The sequence below is a fragment of the Micromys minutus genome (genome assembly GCF_963924665.1).
Source record: "Micromys minutus genome assembly, chromosome: 25".
Lineage (NCBI taxonomy): Eukaryota > Metazoa > Chordata > Mammalia > Rodentia > Muridae > Micromys > Micromys minutus.
In genome coordinates, this window is record NC_137960.1 from 11515560 (window position 1) to 11536056 (window position 20497).

Sequence of the window (20497 nt, forward strand, 5' to 3'; positions counted from 1 at the left end):
TCAATGTCACAGACTGGGACTAGCTCCTTGCAGGAGGGAGCATAACTCTAAGCACAGAAGTGCAGATCCTTGGGTCTGTTGACCGAACACTCATTTGGGTATGTACTCCTTGGTTCTCAATCTTCTTCTCCTCTTACACTTCACAACATCACAGTAGAGTTGACCATTCAAAGCACAGATTTTGTGTCATTTTCCTGTGAAATTTCTCCTGTCTCCACTTTGTCTTTGACCAACATTGTTAGTCTTTCTGATATTGTAATAAAATTCCTCTGCTAAGTAAGTCATTAGGTGAGGTTCAGTCCCTGGTGACTAAACCTTGTGTGGGAATGTGGAGGTATGGCACATCATGGTGGTAAACGAGGACCACAGAAGCTTTGTCTGTGCCATGAAACCCAGGAAACAGAGAGAAACATGAAGGGGTTGGGGACAATATGTTTCTTCAAGGGCATGTTCTCATGTAATAATTCCACAGTCTGAGGACAGCCTTGAGCGTATGGGCCTTGGGGAACATTCAAGATTCAAATGTTAGCAATCTAATCCTCTGAATGCTGTGGCAGAACACAATGCCTCCTGGCTCTTTAGAACCTTGAACATCAATCAGCATCCCCCTTGACATTTTGATCGTTTTATTTTTTACATGGCCTTGAATAATCCTTTCTGTTTCTCTCTTTGTCTGGTAGCTGACTTGCTTCTCAGTTCACAGTTGCAAAGTAGTTTTTTTCTAGCAGGAAAAAAAAGAGAAAACCACTCAAGGTTGTATAGAAAGCATATCTTAGATACTTAGGACCTTGCTTCTGACTAGCAATGTTGGGTGTTGTATAATACTGACTGAGAACTCTCTAGAGGTTGTGAATCCATGTTAATACTTTTGTTACCAAAAATTATATGCACATACACATAAATATGTGTATAAACACACACACACATATACATATCTTATATGTGTATATATATATGTGTGTGTGTGTGTGTGTGTGTGTGTGTGTGTAACAATGTATGTAACAATTGATGGAAAAATGGAACATGAACTTGAAAGAAAGTAAGAAGTAAGAGTAAGAAATACTAAAGATATTTAGAAGGAGGAAAGAAAGGAGAAAATGATAAAATATCAAAATGTAATTATTAAAAATATAGCAGAAGACATAAACATAGAGATGGGTGTAGAGGAATTTTTATCCAGCCACATAGCTGCTCAGGCAAGGGATGATTTGCAAAGATTTGATCCAGCTGAAAGCAGACATGCCCTAGATTGCATTATGATCTGGCTACAATATTGTCCTTCGGATACTACATTTAATCCCTAACAGTGAAGGTAAGGTTAGTTTGTAGAAGGAGCAGCAATGTTTGAAAGTGACGTCTAAATGGGGCAAAGTGATGAGACAGAAAGATCGGAGAGAGTCAGTCAGAGATAAGATACACCCAACTCCCTGTGGCATGGTGTGTGTGTGTGTGTGTGTGTGTATGTGTTTGTGTGTGTTACCAGGACAGTTTTGAAGAGACAGGTTGCAGAGAAAACAAACTAGACACAGTTGAAGACAGAGAATGAGAAGGTTCCAGAAAATTAGAATTTATTGCCAAAGTTAGTATGAGACCAAGTAGAGCAATTCAGGCTAGAGCTGAGAGAAGCTAGACTGAATCAGTCAGCTTGGAAGATTAAATTGTATGGAGGCTAGAAACTTCCAGGCCTGGGCTAGTGATAGTTGGATTAGACAAAGAAAAGCTTTGGGCTCTTTCCATGTAGTGTACTCAAACAGGTTGGGCTTGGCTCTCATTTAATCCTATCATCTGAAGGAATGAAAGTAACATTTATGGTTAGGCAGCTATGAGGCATGATTGCTGAAGAAATGGATAGATGAACAATGGACAGATGAGTCTCTGTGGGTTAGCGCAATCTTGATATGATTTTTTAATGTCTATAACCTAGGTGAATATTTGTAACAAGAAATTCTTAGTAGAAAGATTCAAGTTGTACTCTGCAGGTAAAATATAAACATACTGAGGTTTATTTCTTTGTCATAATAAGCTTCACAGACACTCCATGTCAGAATTAAATGGGCTATTTCAAAAATTGAGACTTATAGATTAACCTGAGCTATTGTCTTAAAAATTCAGAAGTTGCTGATAATGTTACAGTTGAGCAAAGAGGTTTTATTATAAAAATTAAGTTAAGAAGAGTTAGAAATTTTGAAAATGTGAAAATGAAAAAAAAGTTACTACCAAATAAGTAATTTTGTATATATGTATATAAATTATATGGGAAAAAGTATATTAACTCATGTGTATACATGTATATGTGAATATATACATGTCATATATGCATATACTTGAACACATATGCATGCTTATATATATATGTGTGTGTGTGTTTATAAATTTATGTATGTATTTAATTTTTATTTGACATTCCCCAGATAGATGTGGAGAACATGTGAAAAAATTAATAGATTTTTTTTGGAGATAATCAGCTTTGTCTTTGTGTTGTCAGGGTGACAAAACCATATGACATTATTCAACAGATGCAAATGTTTGCTATGATTGCAAATTTTCTCCCTTTGATTTTAAGGGTACTCCCAGAGGAAAGTTTTCACACACACAAAAAATCAAGCAAATAATTAACAAACAAACAAAAACCATAAGGTTTATCTATAGTTTATAGAATTTTAGCTGTTCTGAGCTCATCGTATGGTTACAGTTAAACTTCAATATCTTCCCCTCACAGCTAATCGTATAATACAGATGTCATGCGATTAAGCTGGGTCCACACACCTCTATCTGAAGGAAGGAGGTCCCGGCTGGCAGATTCTCTTCAACCACAACGGTGTACGTTGAATTGGTAAAAACAGGACTGTTATCGTCAATGTCCAACACCTTGATGTACAGCGTCAGAGTGGAATGCCGAGGGTGCACAGCTCCATCTGTTGCCACAACAACCAGTTCATAGTGGTCCTTGGCTTCCCTGTTCAGCTTCACAGCTGTGTAAATGCTCCCATTGGATGTGATGCGGAAGAGGTTGTTGAAGTTGCCCAGGCTGTAGTGCACTTGGCCATTTATCCCAGCATCTGGGTCTGTTGCCTAAACAGAGGAAACAAAAGGCTTCACACAACAGCTCCTGGAACATGGCTGACAAACTCTGCCATGGTTTCTAACCAGATATTCCTCTAAAGGTAAAATTAGAAAAATAAGAAAAGGTACAATTTGCAGTAAAAATAATAAATCACTGAAAAGAAATAAGCTACGGTTTAGTATGTACTTGGTGAAGATGAAAGAGGCTGATACCATTAGACCCAGAGATATATCATGTCAGAGAAAAATGAGGGTTATAAAAATGAAAAGTTGCATACAATTTTATTGCTATGGCTGATTTGAAATGTCAGAAGTAGCACTTGGTTTTAATTAATTAAAGATAATTCACTAACAATTTAAGCTTTGGTGGTTATTTTGTTTAAGAAATTCATACAGTCATTTTCACATTTACCTAAGGTTGGACATGATGAATATTTACCTCATTTAATCTTTATGATGATTTCTAATGAGTAAATATCTTTGGCCCCGTTATGCAAATGAGACCATATGGCTTAAGGAAATTAATTGTCTCACATAAAGTTATACAAGAATTAAATACCTCAGGGGTCCTAGAATTTAGAACAATGACTTATATGTAAAACTATTTAATAAATGCTAATGAAAGTAATGAGTATTCAGTGGCTACATAGACCAGAGGTTTGAAATTAAACATGTTCCCAAAGCTGGATGGTAATAAGAGTACAGTGATTGTCAAATCACAAAGCAGGGTTACTGTTTAATGTTAGGATACGAGTCTCAAATAATAGCTTCAAATAGGATCACTGGAGCTACTTGAATCTATATTTGCTAAACGTTTTAGGCATAAAGTCATTTTGCATCAGAAATGGAAAATCTATTTCTAATAGAATGTGTATAGAAGTACTCTTGTTTGAAAGTCAGTAAATTTGTCACCGTTGATAACCTCACACCACCAGATGCTGCGTGTTTTCTATCAAATTCACTATTGTTTTCATAAACTCTTGACTCTACCTCAGAAGCTATGAGATAGTAAATTCTTACATTGCAGACTACCAGGACAGATTGGATTCTAAACTCAAAGATGACCGAATTTTTGCAAGGGCTGAAACGCAAGGCACTGCATTTTAACACCACATGCAAACATCTCTCATTTTGAAAAAATAAAGCTGAGATGCAGACACAGGACTGGAGGTGAGCTGGTACCTGCTGATTGCCTGAGCTTAACCCCTGGAACATGCATTGTGGAAGAACCCTCTCTGACCTCCACATATGCACCGTAAGACATGTGAAAACACTCAGCACACATACACGCACATACTCACACATACTCACACACATAGTTACACATACACTGATATGCAAACTCACACACTCACACAAACACACACACACAGACATATTCACACACACTTACACACACATACACATATAAATATACACACATATACACACATACTCACTCATACATACACACTCATACACATTCACATACTCACACATATACACTCACACACATATACTCACATGCACACTCACACAAACACACACTCACACACACAAACACTCACACACATATACTCACATGCACACACACACAAACACTCACACATATGCACTATATAAATATAAACACATAATACATAATCATAAACAAATATATAAATACTATATATAGCATTTGTGTATATATATTATATATATATGCTATATAAATACATAATAATAAACAAACAAAAATAAATAAAAAGAAAAAGATGTGAATATCATGTTTATTGCTACAGTCTTCCACTTCATAGGACTAACACTCAGCCAGAACTTGTCCTGTAGACAAAACCACAGATGCCCTGGAAAGGTTAATCCTGACAGTAAATAGAAAAAGAATTACATTAATACCAGGAAGAAGAAAACACAGTCAAAGAATGAGGAGATGTGTGGAAATATTTTCCCTGAAGCTCTAATTTGCCTAGATGGCTCCGGAAACTGTTGGATTAGTGGCTGTTGCCATCCTGGTGTTGGCAAGGAAAAAAACGTTCCATCATTCTGGGGGAAAGACAGAAGCATTTGTTTTCAGATCAAGTAAAAAAAAAATTAATAACTTAGGTAGGTTATGATCCATTCGCCATTGCTCTAATGAGTTTTAGCCTCACCTTTCATCTCTGGGACACTCAGTAAAAACATTCTACACATGCATAAGTGACTGGTATCCAAGCTTTGTTCATTCCTTATAATTCCAAGTTCACTATGACAAAGAAGTTTGATTTTAACTACAAAACCTTTGCCTCCACTTTCCTCCCTGCCTCCCTCGGTGAGTCTGACTGTGTTAGTGTGTGTGTGAGTGTCTTAGAGTGTTGACAGTATGTGTCTCATGTGTGAGTGTGCTTGTATGAGTGAATTAGTGTATGCGAGTGTGTATGCTAGTGTGTGTGTGTGTGTGTGTGTGTATAATTGAGCACATCTTGCTTGCATGCACACTGATTTAACTAATGTCTCATTTCTAGAATCAAGGATAAATGTACTCTAATTTACCATGGGTTACACTCTCACAAACTCGTTTAAATAAAAAAAATGTGTCTGAAAGCATTTAGTACATTAATGTGCTGAGCAGGTAAGGAACACACTACACTGTATGGCTCTGGTCATTTCCACGAACAAGGGGTGCCAACTGGGGGCTGACACTCCTGCTGCTGCATAGTGTCACTAGACACTGTCACTCTCACTGCATACCGAATACCACCATGATAATGATAAAAACCTCAAAAATCAATCTCAAGTTCATCTTGCTCATGATACCAGCAGCTTCTAGACCACCAGAAACACAAAAGCTTCTAAGCCAACCTATAACACACAGGAACTGCATGTACTAGTATCTATTCCTTTACCAAAATAGCAAATAACCAGACAGTCCTCAGCCCCCATGAAATAAAGGTCCATTATATAACTCTCTGCAGATGAGAAGTTCAGTGTAGGGTCACCGGCTTAAAAGCTATGTATGAGCCATCTCTGCTCCCTCTGGGACACTCTGGGGAAATATTGAAACTACTGACACAGTTGGGCCTGAGATGCCCATTCTTGTAAAAGTCAACTGCCTCTACCGCCATGTTCTGTACCTCTAAGGGAAGTAGTGTTGATTTGGTCCTTGCAATTTTTGAATAACTTCTCCTCCCTACTTCTTTGATTCATGCTCTAGCCACCTAGTTCCTCTTTAAGCTTGTACAAGTATTTTAGGATTACTTTGACCAACAGGGCTACACCCTCCTTACAAGAAGCTTTGTTTTAATCCTACATTTTGCAAATATATAACAGCGCCATCTATTTTTTGAAAATTATTTACTTTTAGTCTGCCTGTTTAAGATGCTTTCTGTTAACAAAGCTTTGTTAGCTGGACCACCCTCTTTAATACTGTCTTAGGGTTTCCATTGCTGTGAAAAGACACCATGACCAAGGCAACTCTTACAAAGGCAGACATTTAATTGGGACTGGCTTACAGGTTCAGAGGTTCAGTTCATTATCATCATAGAAGGAGGAAACATGGCAGCCATTGTCCAGGCAGACATGGTGCTCCAGGATCTCAGAGTTTTATACCTTCATCCAAAGGAAGCCAGGAGCAGACTGGCTTCTGGGCAGCTACAAGGAGGACTCAAAGCCCACCTTCAGAGTGACGCACTTCCTCCCACAAGGCCAAACCTCCTAACAGCGCTACTCCCTGGGCCAGTAAGGCACTGCAAACACATGCCATAACTTTTAAAAAATTCATTTAAATGAGCTAAAGTGTAATGAGCATTTCGAGTACGCACGGGCACCTGAACCGAACCATTGTCTTATCCACTCATCCATAGGTGGCTCTCCGCATGACTAGCCACTGTAAAGGAAAACGTGTATCTTTGACTGTACATTCTGCTGCAATTAACTCTAAAGTTCAAGCTGCTCAAATGTGCCATGAACGCTGACAAAGGGACAGAATCTGCATGAAAGCTACTTCCTTTCTTCCTTCCCTGTCTCCCAGTCACTGAGCAAGATGAATGAGGTTGTGACTCAGGCACTAGGGGCAGAGTCAGTCACTTGCTGTTACATACAAGGAAGTCGGTGTGAGACAAGAGAGCTATCTGCAGAGTTTGTATTATCAATAGTACTGTCGAGAACTTTGCCCGGATGCTTAATATCTACCCAAGCAGCTCACTGCGCGCAATGCTGTAATGGACTCATTCATCTTCTTACTGATCAATTAAAAGTTAATTAAAATTGTTAATAAGAAAAATCACACTTCGCCATTTGTACTGCATCAAAGCAATAAACAGGAATGGCTGCAACTTTATAATCATCTGTCCATGGTATACTCTTTTTAAAGATATGTGTCTTACTGTGGCCTGATTTGTGGTGAGTTTCTTGGGGGCATGCATATGGTCTTCATATTGGCTGTAAAGCTATGACCAAATAAACACTTCAAAGAGTGAAACAAAGGTTTCGCTGGGGAGAAGTTTAGATATGTGCTAGAAAGACAGACGGCACAGTTAAGTCACTAAAATCCAAGTTAGAACATATGTTAAAGATAGACGAACAGTTATTTAAAGGAGAGGCCAGAGGCCATGCAAAATTATTTGCTAAGCAAAGCTAACTATGAACAATTGTGCACCCGGGGTTTTTTTGTTTTTTTGTTTTTTTGTTTTTTGTTTTTTTTGAATCCATGCTGCTTGTTAACAAAGTTAGGAATTACAGTTCATAAGTGTTGAATTCATAGCCTCCTTTTCATGACTGTTATTTTTGCTCATTGCCTTTTTGGAGGTCTACATCTTTCTCTTAAATAAACGAAGGTCATCGTGCCCACTGAACTTGTAGAAACCTTAAATCTTTCTGCTTTTTCCAGGCTTCCTTTGCAGCCCAGGATGCTCTGGAACTCAGCTTGAATATGAGCCATCTAGCCTCGTCCTCCTGAATCCAGGCAATAGGGGAATGAGCTAATGTCACAGAATTTCTGCGAGTGAACATCCTGAGATAAAACCTTGAAAGAAGGCTAGATGTGTGTGGCCTGCTGCTGAGAGACACCAGAGTGGGAGATCCCTCAGGCAATCTGCTAGTGATCGATTGCAAGTTAAAATGTATTGATCGCCACATTCAAATTATTTAGAGAGAATTATTTGTGTTGCATGACAGAATTCTTCTACAAGCAACGAACTGTTGACACACAGGAGGACATCACCACTACCACGCAGGCGTGAGCTACCATGCGGCACCACATCCCGGCAGCGTGAGGGTGACAGCCAGCTTTGTTCTCTCTTTGCTTGTCCTCTGTGGCAATCTCAGAAGCCGTGCCCTCCTTTCTCACACAGAGAAGGAGCTGTAGGAGTTGCTGAAGAGGAGGGTATCTGGACACCAGCCAGAGCATCTTTAATGACATTATCAGCAGAGGTGCCTTCTATTATCTAGTGACTGAAACTTTATAAAGCAGTAGCTGGTTTACTTCTCTATAGAAGCTGGTCTTGATCAAGTGCTGTGATCATTCGTTCAAGCAAAGAAGCAATCAATTGACTCAGGGTGAGGGTAAACTTTTCCTCTCTGTACAAATACCTCATCATTATTACTGAATAAAGGCAGGCCGATTTAGTATAAGAATAAGTAATCTGTGAATTCAAAATGTCTCAAACCACAGCCAGAGTGAACAGTTTCCACAATACTGTGTCTCTGAGATCTCAGGCTGTAGGTCTCTGAAAGGTTTGGTTTTCCTAGCTTATAATCCGTTCTTCCATATTGGCTGAATGGCTTTGATCAAGTCTTTGTCTTTCCTTTTCTCATCTATGAGTTAATGTTAGTCTTTGGTATTTACTTCATTGCTTCATGTGGGCTCTGTATTAGGTTAGCAACATGCTTGTTACACATTAAGTAATTAATCAAAATATTGTCCATGATTACTGTCATTAAATTGTCTGATTCCTATTAGAAGTTAACTTAACAGATAAGTGTGTATCCCAATTTGAGAACATTTAAGTACAACATGCTGGGCTATTTTTATCCCAGAGCACCTAATTGTGGGTGAGCATGTGTGTGAATATGCATATCTGTGTGTATATGTATATATGTGTGAGGTTACATGTGTGTAACTATATGTGAATATGGGTTTATGTGCATATTTGTATGTAGGTTTATATATACATGTGTATTACTATGGGAGAATACATATATCTTTGAGCATGTGCATGGGATTATGTACATGTGTTTGCATGTATATTCATGTGTGGGTATGTATGTGCATGTATGTGTGAGCATATGTATACATGTATGCATGTGGAGGGTGTATGTGAATATGTGGGTTCATGTGTATGTGTGCATGCATATTTGATCTGTACATGTGTATACATGCACATGTACATGTGCATTCTTATATGTGTGAGTGCATTCATGCATATGGGTATACATGTTAGAATGAGAAACATTCCCATAAAGTCATATATTTGAAGACTGGGTTCCCAGTGGTAGTGATGTCTGCAAAGTCATGGGAGTTTTAGGTGGGGTCTAGCTGGGGGAAGTACATCACTTGGGGGTAGGATTGGAGTGTGTATAGCATTATCCCGCTTCCAGTTCATATTCTCTGTGTAGTTAAAGCTATAATGTGACAGCTTCCTGCTCTGGCTGCCTAGAGCCATGCTCCCTCACTATTACGGACTTTCTCCCTGCAGCTATCAGCCAAATAAACTCCTTTGTCTATGAGTCACTTTTACTCATAGTGGGTGTTTATCCCAGAAGCCAAAAGTAACTAATACAAGGCATAGAATGTATATGAATTCAATGTACATTACATATGTATATAGAATATACATATGTATTGGGACATATGTATATTTGTGTATATGTGCATGTACATGTATGTGTGCGTACATGTTATATACAGGTATGTGTTCATGCAGAGGACAACCTTGCATGTTTCCAGACAGCAGATCTTGCTGACCTGGAGCTTGCCAAGTAGGCTGGTTTGACCAGTAAAATCTAAAGATCCTCTGGCTTTTCCCTCTATAATGCTGGAATGACAAGCTGCCCTAACCAGCAGCCTTTCCCATGTGGGCTCTGGGGATTGAACTCAGGTTTTTCTACTGACCCAGACACCTCCTCTGCTCTTCATAAAGGTAACCGTTTATCTTATGTATTATTGTTGCTGTTGTATTTGTGGACATCCACTTCTATGTGGATACAGATGACTGAATTCAGATCATTTGTATTTTTTTTTTTTTCTTCGCAAATGTTTTTTTTACCCCTTTGCCATCTCCCTGGACTTTTACAGAGCTTTTCTGCCACACAAATTTAGGTATTAGATTAGATATATGAGGGAGAAAATTTCAATGAAGAACTGTATATGAAGATGTCATAGGTATTGTCACACAGAAATGCCTACTAAGTCTGTCCTGGGAGAAATCATCTTGAGGTGCTCATTTTCATTTTAAAGTAATCTCACCATGGCCTGAGAGACAGATATGTGCATCTGTGTGCACATGTTTATGTCCTGGTCTTAAATTCATGGCTGTGATAGATTAAAGGGTGCAAGAATTATCTCACACTGAGCATGCCTTTACTCATAACTACTGCAGGCTGTCCCCACACATTTGGAGAGATAAATTCTGCCCACAGGAATCAGTAAATAGTATTTTTACACATAAAAGTTTTGGCAGCTGCCCATATTTTTCTACAAAGCTACGTCTCTTTTTAGTGTTCTTAAATTCTTTCTATTCTATCACGGGGGGGAACCATAATTAAGCTGTTGTAAAGAATTTAGATATTTTCTTGGCTTCTGTTCCTTGGCTCCACCAATTTCAAATAGCTTTCCTCCCACTAAGGATCCCTGTCACCTCGTATTTATTTGGCTTTCTAACATGTTATAATTGCCTACTTACCTGCCTGTCTCCTATGCTATACTTCAAACAGCTAGGAAAAGAAGAATGCCTTTTTATCCTTGACTTCTGTTCGCATCCTTTCTGTATGCCCAACAAATATTTCTTGAGTAAATGTTTAATTGAGGATTCCCTACCAAACAATGGGTGGCTTTCTTGGATGTTCTGATGACCCTCCCAACATTCAAGGCAATTACTTCTAGTTACACCGTAATTTGGGTTTTTATCACAGCACTCAAGGCTTCACAGGATCTCTTCCTCCTCTGTCTCTACCCACGTACATTCACAACTAACCCTTTGACGTGGTCTCCATCTCATTTATGTTTTGAATGTGTGACTCATCTTCTGAGTGTGTCTGCAATCTCCCTGGGTTCTCCCTCCCCCATGCTGCCCCATAATTTCTCTGTGTTCCTACGTCATGGTTGTGTTACTTCAGACACGAGAGTTCTGGACCAGCCCTATGGAAAAGAGACAGTCCTGTAACAGAGGGAGAAAAAGAAATGAGACAATCCAGCCCTGTCCCTTTATGTTTCTGCTTAGAAGGGGACTTCATTGGTCAAGACAAATCACGTGACTGAGGCCATACCAGCAGGTGAAGAAGCTAACCTCAGAGCTTGGGAGCAGATGTCGGAAAACAAGCCTTCTATCTGCTTGCCTCACGTGTCCTGAAATGTATCTGGACCTCTCACGCCTTCCCCGAAAAACTTCTTTGTCTTAGAGAGTTCTCCGTCTTTTCATGGAGTGTCCTGATCCTTCCAGCATCTAGCAAAACACTTTTGTAAACTGCTTTTTCTGAGCATTGTGCGACAATGTCTTTCTGAGACATGCAAACTACAGCTCACTCTCCAAAGAAACTGGCTATAGAGAAGAGAAGGGAAATGAGAAGTTGAAGCAGAGGAGGGGATATAGGGAAAAAATTAAAACAGATGGGCAGGTGAGAGGAAATAATAATTTCTGAGGAATTGGGTATATGAAGGTGTCAAATTAAGCAAGTCATTTTGAGATGGCCACCACACAGCCTACAGAACTTGCATTGAAAGGATGTAAATTAACCCAGCTAATTAAAAAGACAGCATCATGCAGGTGGCATAGAACTCGTACTTAAATGTTTTCATTCTCATTTATAAACTGGTGGCAGACGGTCTGAAATTAATGCTTGTGGCTTCACAAAAGGTTGTCCAGTTCATATCTTCATTACCCGGTGATGTTTCCAGGTCCACTAACAGGCTTTCTACAAGTCAACAATAAGGTCATGTCTTTTCTGCTCTCAGACATTCCAAATAAGTTGGGAGCTAAGAGGAAGCTCCAAGAAGACTTTTTCCAAAATTAATTTTGTATCCTTCCTCTTTTACTGGGGGTCATATCCTGTCATAGTTTCCTTTCCTGTTGCTGTGATGAGACAGCCTGACAAAGCAACTTAAGGGAGAAAGGGTTATTTCAGGCCACGGTTCCACGTGGAGGTTCCTCAGAGGTGGGAAGTCACTGTAGAAGGTGCTTGTTGCAACCATGATCAGGTAGGAACAACCTTCTCAGGCTCAGCTTACACTGTCCCGTTTATACAGTGCAGGCTTTCTCTCCAGGCAACAGTCCTGTTCACAGTAGTTGGGTCAACCCATCTCAGTTAAAGCGATCAGTGCAACCCCTCACAGACCTTCTGTCTCTAGATTCTAGATCGTATCAAGCTGAGGTCTTTAAAAATCACACTTGCTCTTTCATAACTCTACAACAAGTTTAGTGTATACAACTCTATCCCTTGAGGTTGGAAACCTTCAGTTAGAATTTATATTTCAAAACATTACCTTTATTCTACTTTTAAAGGTGGTATTGGAAAAGTCTGGGTCCTAAATATTTTTTTTTCAAAATAACCACTCTGCATTATACTCTGTGTATAATATTAACTGTGTATAGGTTAATGTACTCTAACCATTTCCTAAATTTAGTACTCTTTATCTCAAGTGTATTGTCTTCCAGAAACATCTGGCATCAAAAGGGAACACTGAGTACAATTGTATAACTCTTTAACTGATCCTTTATTATTATTGTTTGGAAAATTTAGCTATTCTTGTAATTACTATTTTCATTGATGCAACAGAAATAACCAACATAAACAGTGTAATCTGTTTCATCTCAAAGATGTTATTCTACCTCTATTGTGGTTTTATCTTTTGCTATGTACTGCAACATTAAATACTGGTCTCCAGACATGCACCAGGGACAAGAGAATCTACCCTTACACAAAGTAATGCTATATGACTTTGCTCCTTATTTTAAAACTGTTGGTTGAAGAAAGAGGCCGAGAGCCTATAACTGGACAGAAAGGTGGTAGGTGAGGTTTCCGGTTTTGGACCTGGGATCTGAGGAGAAGAGAGAGTAGAAGGTAGAGAAAGAAAAAGACACCATGTGGTAGGTGAGTCAGGAAAACATGGCCATAAAATTTGGGCAATTGGAGTAAGAGCAGCCCAGATAGAACATGGCAAGTTATAACTCCAGACTATTAATGGGGAAGTAGATCCTAATAGCTTAGCGGGTAGATATTTGCCCAGTTCTAGTGCATTAAAGGCTTGTTATAAATATAAAGGTGATGCATGTTTTATGTGGAAACTGAATGATTAAGAAACTGCCTACTGAGATGAAATATTTTCAACAATATACCACAGTTGGGTGTACATCAGAGCAAAGTCCTGTCTGCATGGTGGGCCAGGAAACAAGGAAGGGAGATGGTTAGCTCTGGGTTGGTTTCCTCACATTCCTCCCCCTCCCCCGGTTATTCTGCTCAGATTATCAGCACACAGGAAGGCGCTGCCATCTTGTGAGGCTCTTGTACTTCCTCCTCCACCCATAGTGATAGATGACGCAATGCTTGGTTAAATCAGTTAGGCAGACTTCGGGAAGTACAACGCTTTTCATGCCACGTCACATCTACAACCGTCCTGGGACATCTGCAGACATGTACTATTTTTTGCGAATAGTGTCTTCCTTAAGCAGCAGCACGTTCCTCCTACCTCATTAGCACAACACGTGAATAAGTGGAAACTATTATTTGGTACTCACAGTGATTTCTTAGAAGTGGGTAAGTCTTAAATGTGCTAGGATAGAATATGATTAAAAATACATTTCCTTCTTATGATGAATATTAAGTGAGCAATATCACCAACAATAAATCATCCTTGAACTAGTCACTTGTGACTATTCTATTCCCCCCTCCCTTTTTTTGGATTGCCATCAGGAATTCCTTAGGAAAATGTATTCCTGATTTAACATGAATATAAGTGAGTATATTCTTTTGCATAGAGTTAATATGGTAGCTTAATTCTTTACACCCTTCCTAGTATTATTTTACATCATTTACAGCGTTTTCTGGATTCCCTTTGTAATTAAACACCCAAGGCATTTTATTACCACAGATATATTGTCTCTGTATTTTTACCCATGTACACTGTCTGTGTTTACAAATAAGGAAGGTGAGATATTTTCATCATGTAAGTAACAATATTTAATTTTCAGGAATTGGATATTCTAGTAGACATTAGTGTTCTTATCTAGCAGGTCCCTACTCCTCCCTGATATGACAGAGACATACAAAATCATGTGACATGAGAGCCATTTTTCAGGGTTCATTCTGAAGCTATGACATTCTGAAGTTTTTGTCCATGTCACTATGAAGGTAACTTAGAGCAAGTGGAACTGCCCTCAAGGAACAGTAGAAACACTGTACAAACAATGATTGTAATCAGTGTGGTAATCAATTTGCTTGGCCTAGACTTTCAATGTATACATTTGAATTTACTGTCATTTTGACACAAAGTATTACATTCTTTTCTAAAATATTGTTCAAAATTACACCCTGCCTATTTGTTGCCAATGTAATATAATATACTGCTTATTAAATTGATACATTATCCTATATCTTAACCTCATGTCTTATTTTATTTGCTGTTAAATATGAGTATACCACCAACTTCTTTAAGGAGCCAATTTTTTTGGAGCTAATTTTTGCTCTATAGACTGTTCTTTGTCCCAACACTTTTTATTTTATCTTGTCTTTTGATTTTTTTCTGTATCAGTGTTAGAACAATACAAGGAACTAAATATTAATTAATTAATTAATTAATTAACAGGGAGCATACTCTGAATAATGAAAAGTACCTTCTTATTAACCAATAATATCAATGATTTTTTCTGTGTAGGTAAGCTGTTTGGGGTACTTTTCTTCCTACTTGCTGTGACAAAAACATCTGACTTGAAGGAGGGAAATATTATTTGAGTCTGTGGTTCCCATACTTCGAGTCAGATGGGATGTCACCACCTTTATAGGGAACAACCTGTGTGGCAGCTCCTTATATCTTGTCATATCAGTAATCAGAAAGCACACACAAGAATCATACATGAGGATAATATACAAAGGCATTCTGAGTATCCTTCCCCTGCTGATAGGTCCATATCCCTGAGATTCCACCACCAAAATGCCATCACCTCAGAACAAAGGCTCACATAGGTTACATTAAACCCATAGCAATGATATCCCTGGCCCACGTGTGCTCATGCCCATTTCCAAAAAGAAGAATTATCCAATCCAACTTCAAGAATCCCCAAAATCTTCTTTCCCTCCCATAACATTTTTATTGACCCAGATTTAGTCCTGGGGGGGCAGCATGTGTCTAGACATCACCATGGCCTCAGGTGGCAGCAGTGCCCATTTACCTCCACCTGAGCTTTGGTGGTAACTCAGACCACAGACATCAACATAGACCCAGGCTGTAATAGGACCACAGACCCAGGCATGGCTCATGGAAGCCATGAAGACCTGAACGTCACCATGGCTCTATGGACTGCTTACATCAATGTGCTCTCCCCTTTACCACTCCACACACCAATCCTGGTAGGAGCACTGAGTTCTGATTTGGCTTCAGGATTCAGCACAGTCAATGAATGTCTGTATGGCATTCAATAGAAACATGTGCCACAGACATAATCCTGGCCCACATCATGTCACAGCCAAGCTGTCATGTGCCTGGCTTGTGTTCCCAGAGGTAAGTGTGGGTGGGTGGGTGTCCTGGGCTAAGATGATGGCTTGATTGAATTTCAACAATCTTAAAATGTTGTCTTCAAAACTTCAAAGTCTCTAGTAAGACTGAACAGAAACTGTTCACTTTAGGATCCTGTGAAATCAATAAAGTCATGGTCCTAGTATGCCATGCAAAAGAGTATCATGGCCAGCTACCAAAGGGGAGATAAGAAAGACGACAAATTAGAACAAAACAAAATCCAGAAGGACAAATAATAAGTTATGTAGCTACATATAAAGATCTGGGGGAAGGGGGTATTATGGCACCCTATGAGTCCCAACACACTTAGGTAGCCTGCCATCTACAGTTCTGCCCTCTGAAGCACACATAATCTGTCTCTGGACTGCTTCTACCCTGTACTGCAACTGTTCCCTGCAAACCTCCATCTCTAACGTTCTGGTACCTCAACTGAAATATATAACTCACCAGAACACCTTCATATACAGCTCCCTTAGGAACTCCAATCAGGGTTCTGCTAATGCCTCGGATTGGCTGGTTTCACAAGCTCTTCTTGGTGCAAGCTGCAATGAGCATGGAACTGAGCATTCTGCATTTCAAACACAATCAGCACCATACAGCTGATGACAAATTCTTCCCTCAGGTGGAGATGTAGCCAAGTTCCTTTAGCCAAGAGAGCTTTGGACTGTGAGTTTATAGGTAACTGAACTAGGGACAAAATCTTCCCCTTTTTTTCTTTTGAGTCGGGGTCTATACCTCTACATAGTTTGAGCATGCTTACTATAAAGAAAGGTCTTTTAAATGTGTTCCCATTTTCACCCTGGGGTTTACGATGGGAGGACTCTCACTCTCAAAGAGCCTCTGCTATGTCTCAGGTCATGTGTGCAGCTTCTTCTTAATAGCACGAATCCCTTTAACAGTTAGCAGCTTCTTTGACTGTACTTTTCTTGACAGTGACTTCATCTAGGGTCACTTTTACTCCTGACTCTATTGCAAAATTTTCCACATTTCTCTGTTTCCCTTTGTGTTCCCTTACATTGGAATTTTGGTCGGAAGCAATGAGCAGCCAACTTGACACAGCCCGAAGGATTTTTCTGCCCTGAAACTTCAACCATCAAACAAGTCAGTCTATTTATTTGTTATTTTAATTTAGCACCATTCAAATTTTAGAAGAGGGACTAAACACAGCCAGACAAATTGTTTTACTAGATCATGTTTGGCTTTGAGACAAATTCCTGACAGAATCCTTTTTCCTATCTGAGACCTTGTGAGTCTAGTTTTTACCTCCTTTGTTTATATACGCATTCTGGTGTTTAACACTCCTTCTAGGACACTTCCTCCCATTAGGCTTCACATTGCACAGATCTTCTCAGGCTTTTAAACTCTACTACACTTGTCTCTTGTTCCAGTGGCTATCCATCCACACAATCAAGTCCATACAGTAGAAGTTCCACTATCTGCTATCAATTTTCTGTATTGATGCCTTTGTTCATTTTTGTGACAAAATACCAGACAAAAGGTAGTGGAGAGAGGAATGCTCAGTTTAGTTCACAGTTTTGTGGGAATTTTAGTGCATCCTTGAAAAGGGTACATGCTAGAGCTCACAGTGATAGGATCATAGAGATCACAGTGATAGGATCATAGAAGTACTTCACATCTCAGCACACTAGAAAGCAGAATGCAAAGGACAACAACAGAAGTGGGTGTACCCACTGCCAGGAGCCATCAAGGTGAACCTAAACACTAGCAGGTGATGTTCTTGAGATGGTTCCTTCATGAACTTTAGATGTGCTTCTGCACAGAAGTCTGGGAAGATTTCATTTTAGAAAAGATTCCTGCCATTAATATGCTTTTCCTGGTCATATGTGTGTGTGTATGTGTGTGTGTGTGTGTGTGTGTGTGTGTATCACTGCATATTAGCTTACCCTTTTGAGCAGATTCCTGCAGAACTATAAAGATGTACTCTCTTGTAGTGATACTACATAGACAAATAGATGATCCTATAAGAAAATGGAAGGGGGGGCTGAAGAGATGGCTCAGTAGTTCAGAGAACTTACTGCTCTTCCAGAGGTCCTGAGTTCAAATCCCAGCAACCAAATGGTGGCTCACAACCATCTGTAATGAAATCTGGTGCCCTCTTCTGTGTGTCTGAAGACTGCTACAGTGTGCTTATATAATAAATAAATAAATAAACAAACAAATAAACAAATAAATAAATAAATCTTTTTAAAAAAAGAATTTCTAAAATTATATTTGTAATTATTAAGCTCTTTTGTAATAGAACTTCTATTAAGTCCTTTCTTATGTTAAAACTGCAGTAGAAACTCTGCTGGTCTTCAAATGTCACCAGATAATTGCTTCTGAGATAGCAAGCTGGCACCTACAATTTAGATCACATTCTAAGAGGTTATAAAACAATTAACCAAAGGTCATAAAAAAGGATTTAATGTAGGTCCAAGGACAGAAGATAAAATGTTGACTGTGTTTATATATAAAAAACTTCACTAATAACTTAGTCACAAAAGTTATGGTTTTTAACTGTTGAGCTGGTGATAGATGATGAATGTTTAGCCTGACAATTACTCTTAATGTATACTCATGTAAACATTCTCTGTAGCAAACTACCTATTCAATTAATTATTTAGACTTATATCTGAACTTATAGTGAACTTTTGTAAAATAAAATGATGCTTGGAAAAATCATGCGATCTATTCTCCTAGAAAAGTTACAAAAAAAAAAAAATAAATAAAAGAAAGAAAAAAGAAAAGAAATGATTACATTGGGAGGCATAACATTAGAAAGCCTAACATTAGAGAGAGCACACTGGGAATAAGGCATTGGGAACAAGGGCATGGTTACATCAGAGCAGAAGGAGAGAGCAAGATTAGAAGGAGAACACAATGTAATAACTTAGAAAGTATAGGCAACATAAAAATATTAAGAGAGAAGCATGAATAATGCATAGAGAAAGAGGAAAAAAGAGGAAGCTGCAGAGAGAAAAGAAGGAACAGCCAGACTTCTCCTTACATTGGGATGGAACAGGTCTTTTCTTAACAGCAAGACAGGCTTAGTCATACTAAAGAGGACAAAGCTTTCTTTTTACAGACTTGTATTTAATTCATTTAGCAATAGGGTTTTCTTTCTCTATGCAACAAAGATTGTAGCTCATTCTTTATTCAGAATTGGTGAGTTATTTCTGCTCTGGTCCTTGGTCTTTTTCTCCATATACATATTGTGGAGAGAGAGAGAGAGAGAGAGAGAGAGAGAGAGAGAGAGAGAGAGAGAGAGAGAGAGAGTGCTTTTGAGGTCATATGTAAGGTAGGCCCAATGGTTGAATAGAGATTTATGAATATGTATGTATGCATTTATCTGTATGTGAATTTGTGTGAGTTTAGTCCATATTTGCTTGTGTAAATGTTTTTCCTTCTGCAAGTGTGACTCTCTTCTGTTTCAATAAACATTTATTGCTCCAAACTTCCCACTAGCCTGACAAGGGAGAGGCATCTGGGCATGAGGGAAAAGGCTCTAGCAAATTTTAAAAATTTTATCTGTGACACCATCCCCTTTTAAGAGAACTTTCATAGGAAACTTTTTAAAATAACTTAGAAATAAAGGCTGAAATCACTTTTCAAAGTGTCCCCTTTTCTTCCAAGACTTCAACTAGCATTCTGGGAGTTAGAGTTGTACAGGTCATGCTGAGTTAGAACATAGGATGCTTTCCTTGATCCACTGCTGTTTTAAGATGAGGTGCCAGAGACTACAGCTTCTGGCCTCAGAGGAACTCAGGCAGGTGAGTGACAGCAGAAAAGTGACACAGACTTAAGGCAGGTAAACATTTTATTACATAAAAACATTAAACATCTCCTAAGGCCAACTCTTATGCCTGCCAACACTTTTCCCCCTCCGCTGCCTCAAGAACCAAACAAAAGAGAAGATCAGCCAGGGCTGGCCTCTTCTACTCCATCATGGATCACCTCTTATAACTAAAACCCATGTTTCAAAGATTCTACCACCGTCCAAACCAGTGCCACACTATCTTGGGCCCAGATGCTCAAGAGCATGCTTCTGTGAGGGCGACTCACATTCTAACCATAGGCTCACACTCTCTAATATAGCCACAGTGCTGTAAGATTATCAGGCTGACCCCATTTTATATATCAGTCTTAATAGCCTCCATGATCACATGGGAAGATGACCCAGTACATTGACTTAGTTTCCTGTAGGATTCTGCTAATTTTCAGGTTTAGAACTATGATTTATGCATTCATTACTTTATCATTCAGTTGCTGAGGGCCTGTTTCCTACTGTCATATGTGGTACGTCCATTCCAATTAGGCAAGTAGAAAGATTTGGAAGAAATAACTTATTTTATGAAGGTGCTTGGGTGTAGTGATAAAGAGTGGAGATGTAGAAAATGTATAAATATTTGGACAGTGAAGAGTGGATTTGAAGAATACATTTATTTATATATATGAGTGCTCTATCTGCATGTATACCTACATGCTAGAAGAGGGCATCAGATCCCGTTACAGGTGTGAGCCACCATGTGGGTGCTGAGA

At 38.9% G+C, this 20497-nt stretch overlaps 1 protein-coding gene across 11 annotated transcripts in view; it reads right to left on the minus strand.

The window, feature by feature from the left end:
* The window catches only part of PCDH15 (protocadherin related 15), a gene marked incomplete at both ends in the record, with an annotated part of 610552 nt that overhangs the window by 169337 nt on the left and 420718 nt on the right, over positions 1-20497 (minus strand). For all 11 annotated transcript variants that reach the window (XM_080938401.1, XM_080938402.1, XM_080938400.1 and 8 more), the window contains one exon: positions 2767-3072. In XM_080938401.1, coding sequence (XP_080794527.1) covers positions 2767-3072 — 306 coding nt within the window. The remainder of the gene's footprint in view (positions 1-2766; positions 3073-20497) is intronic.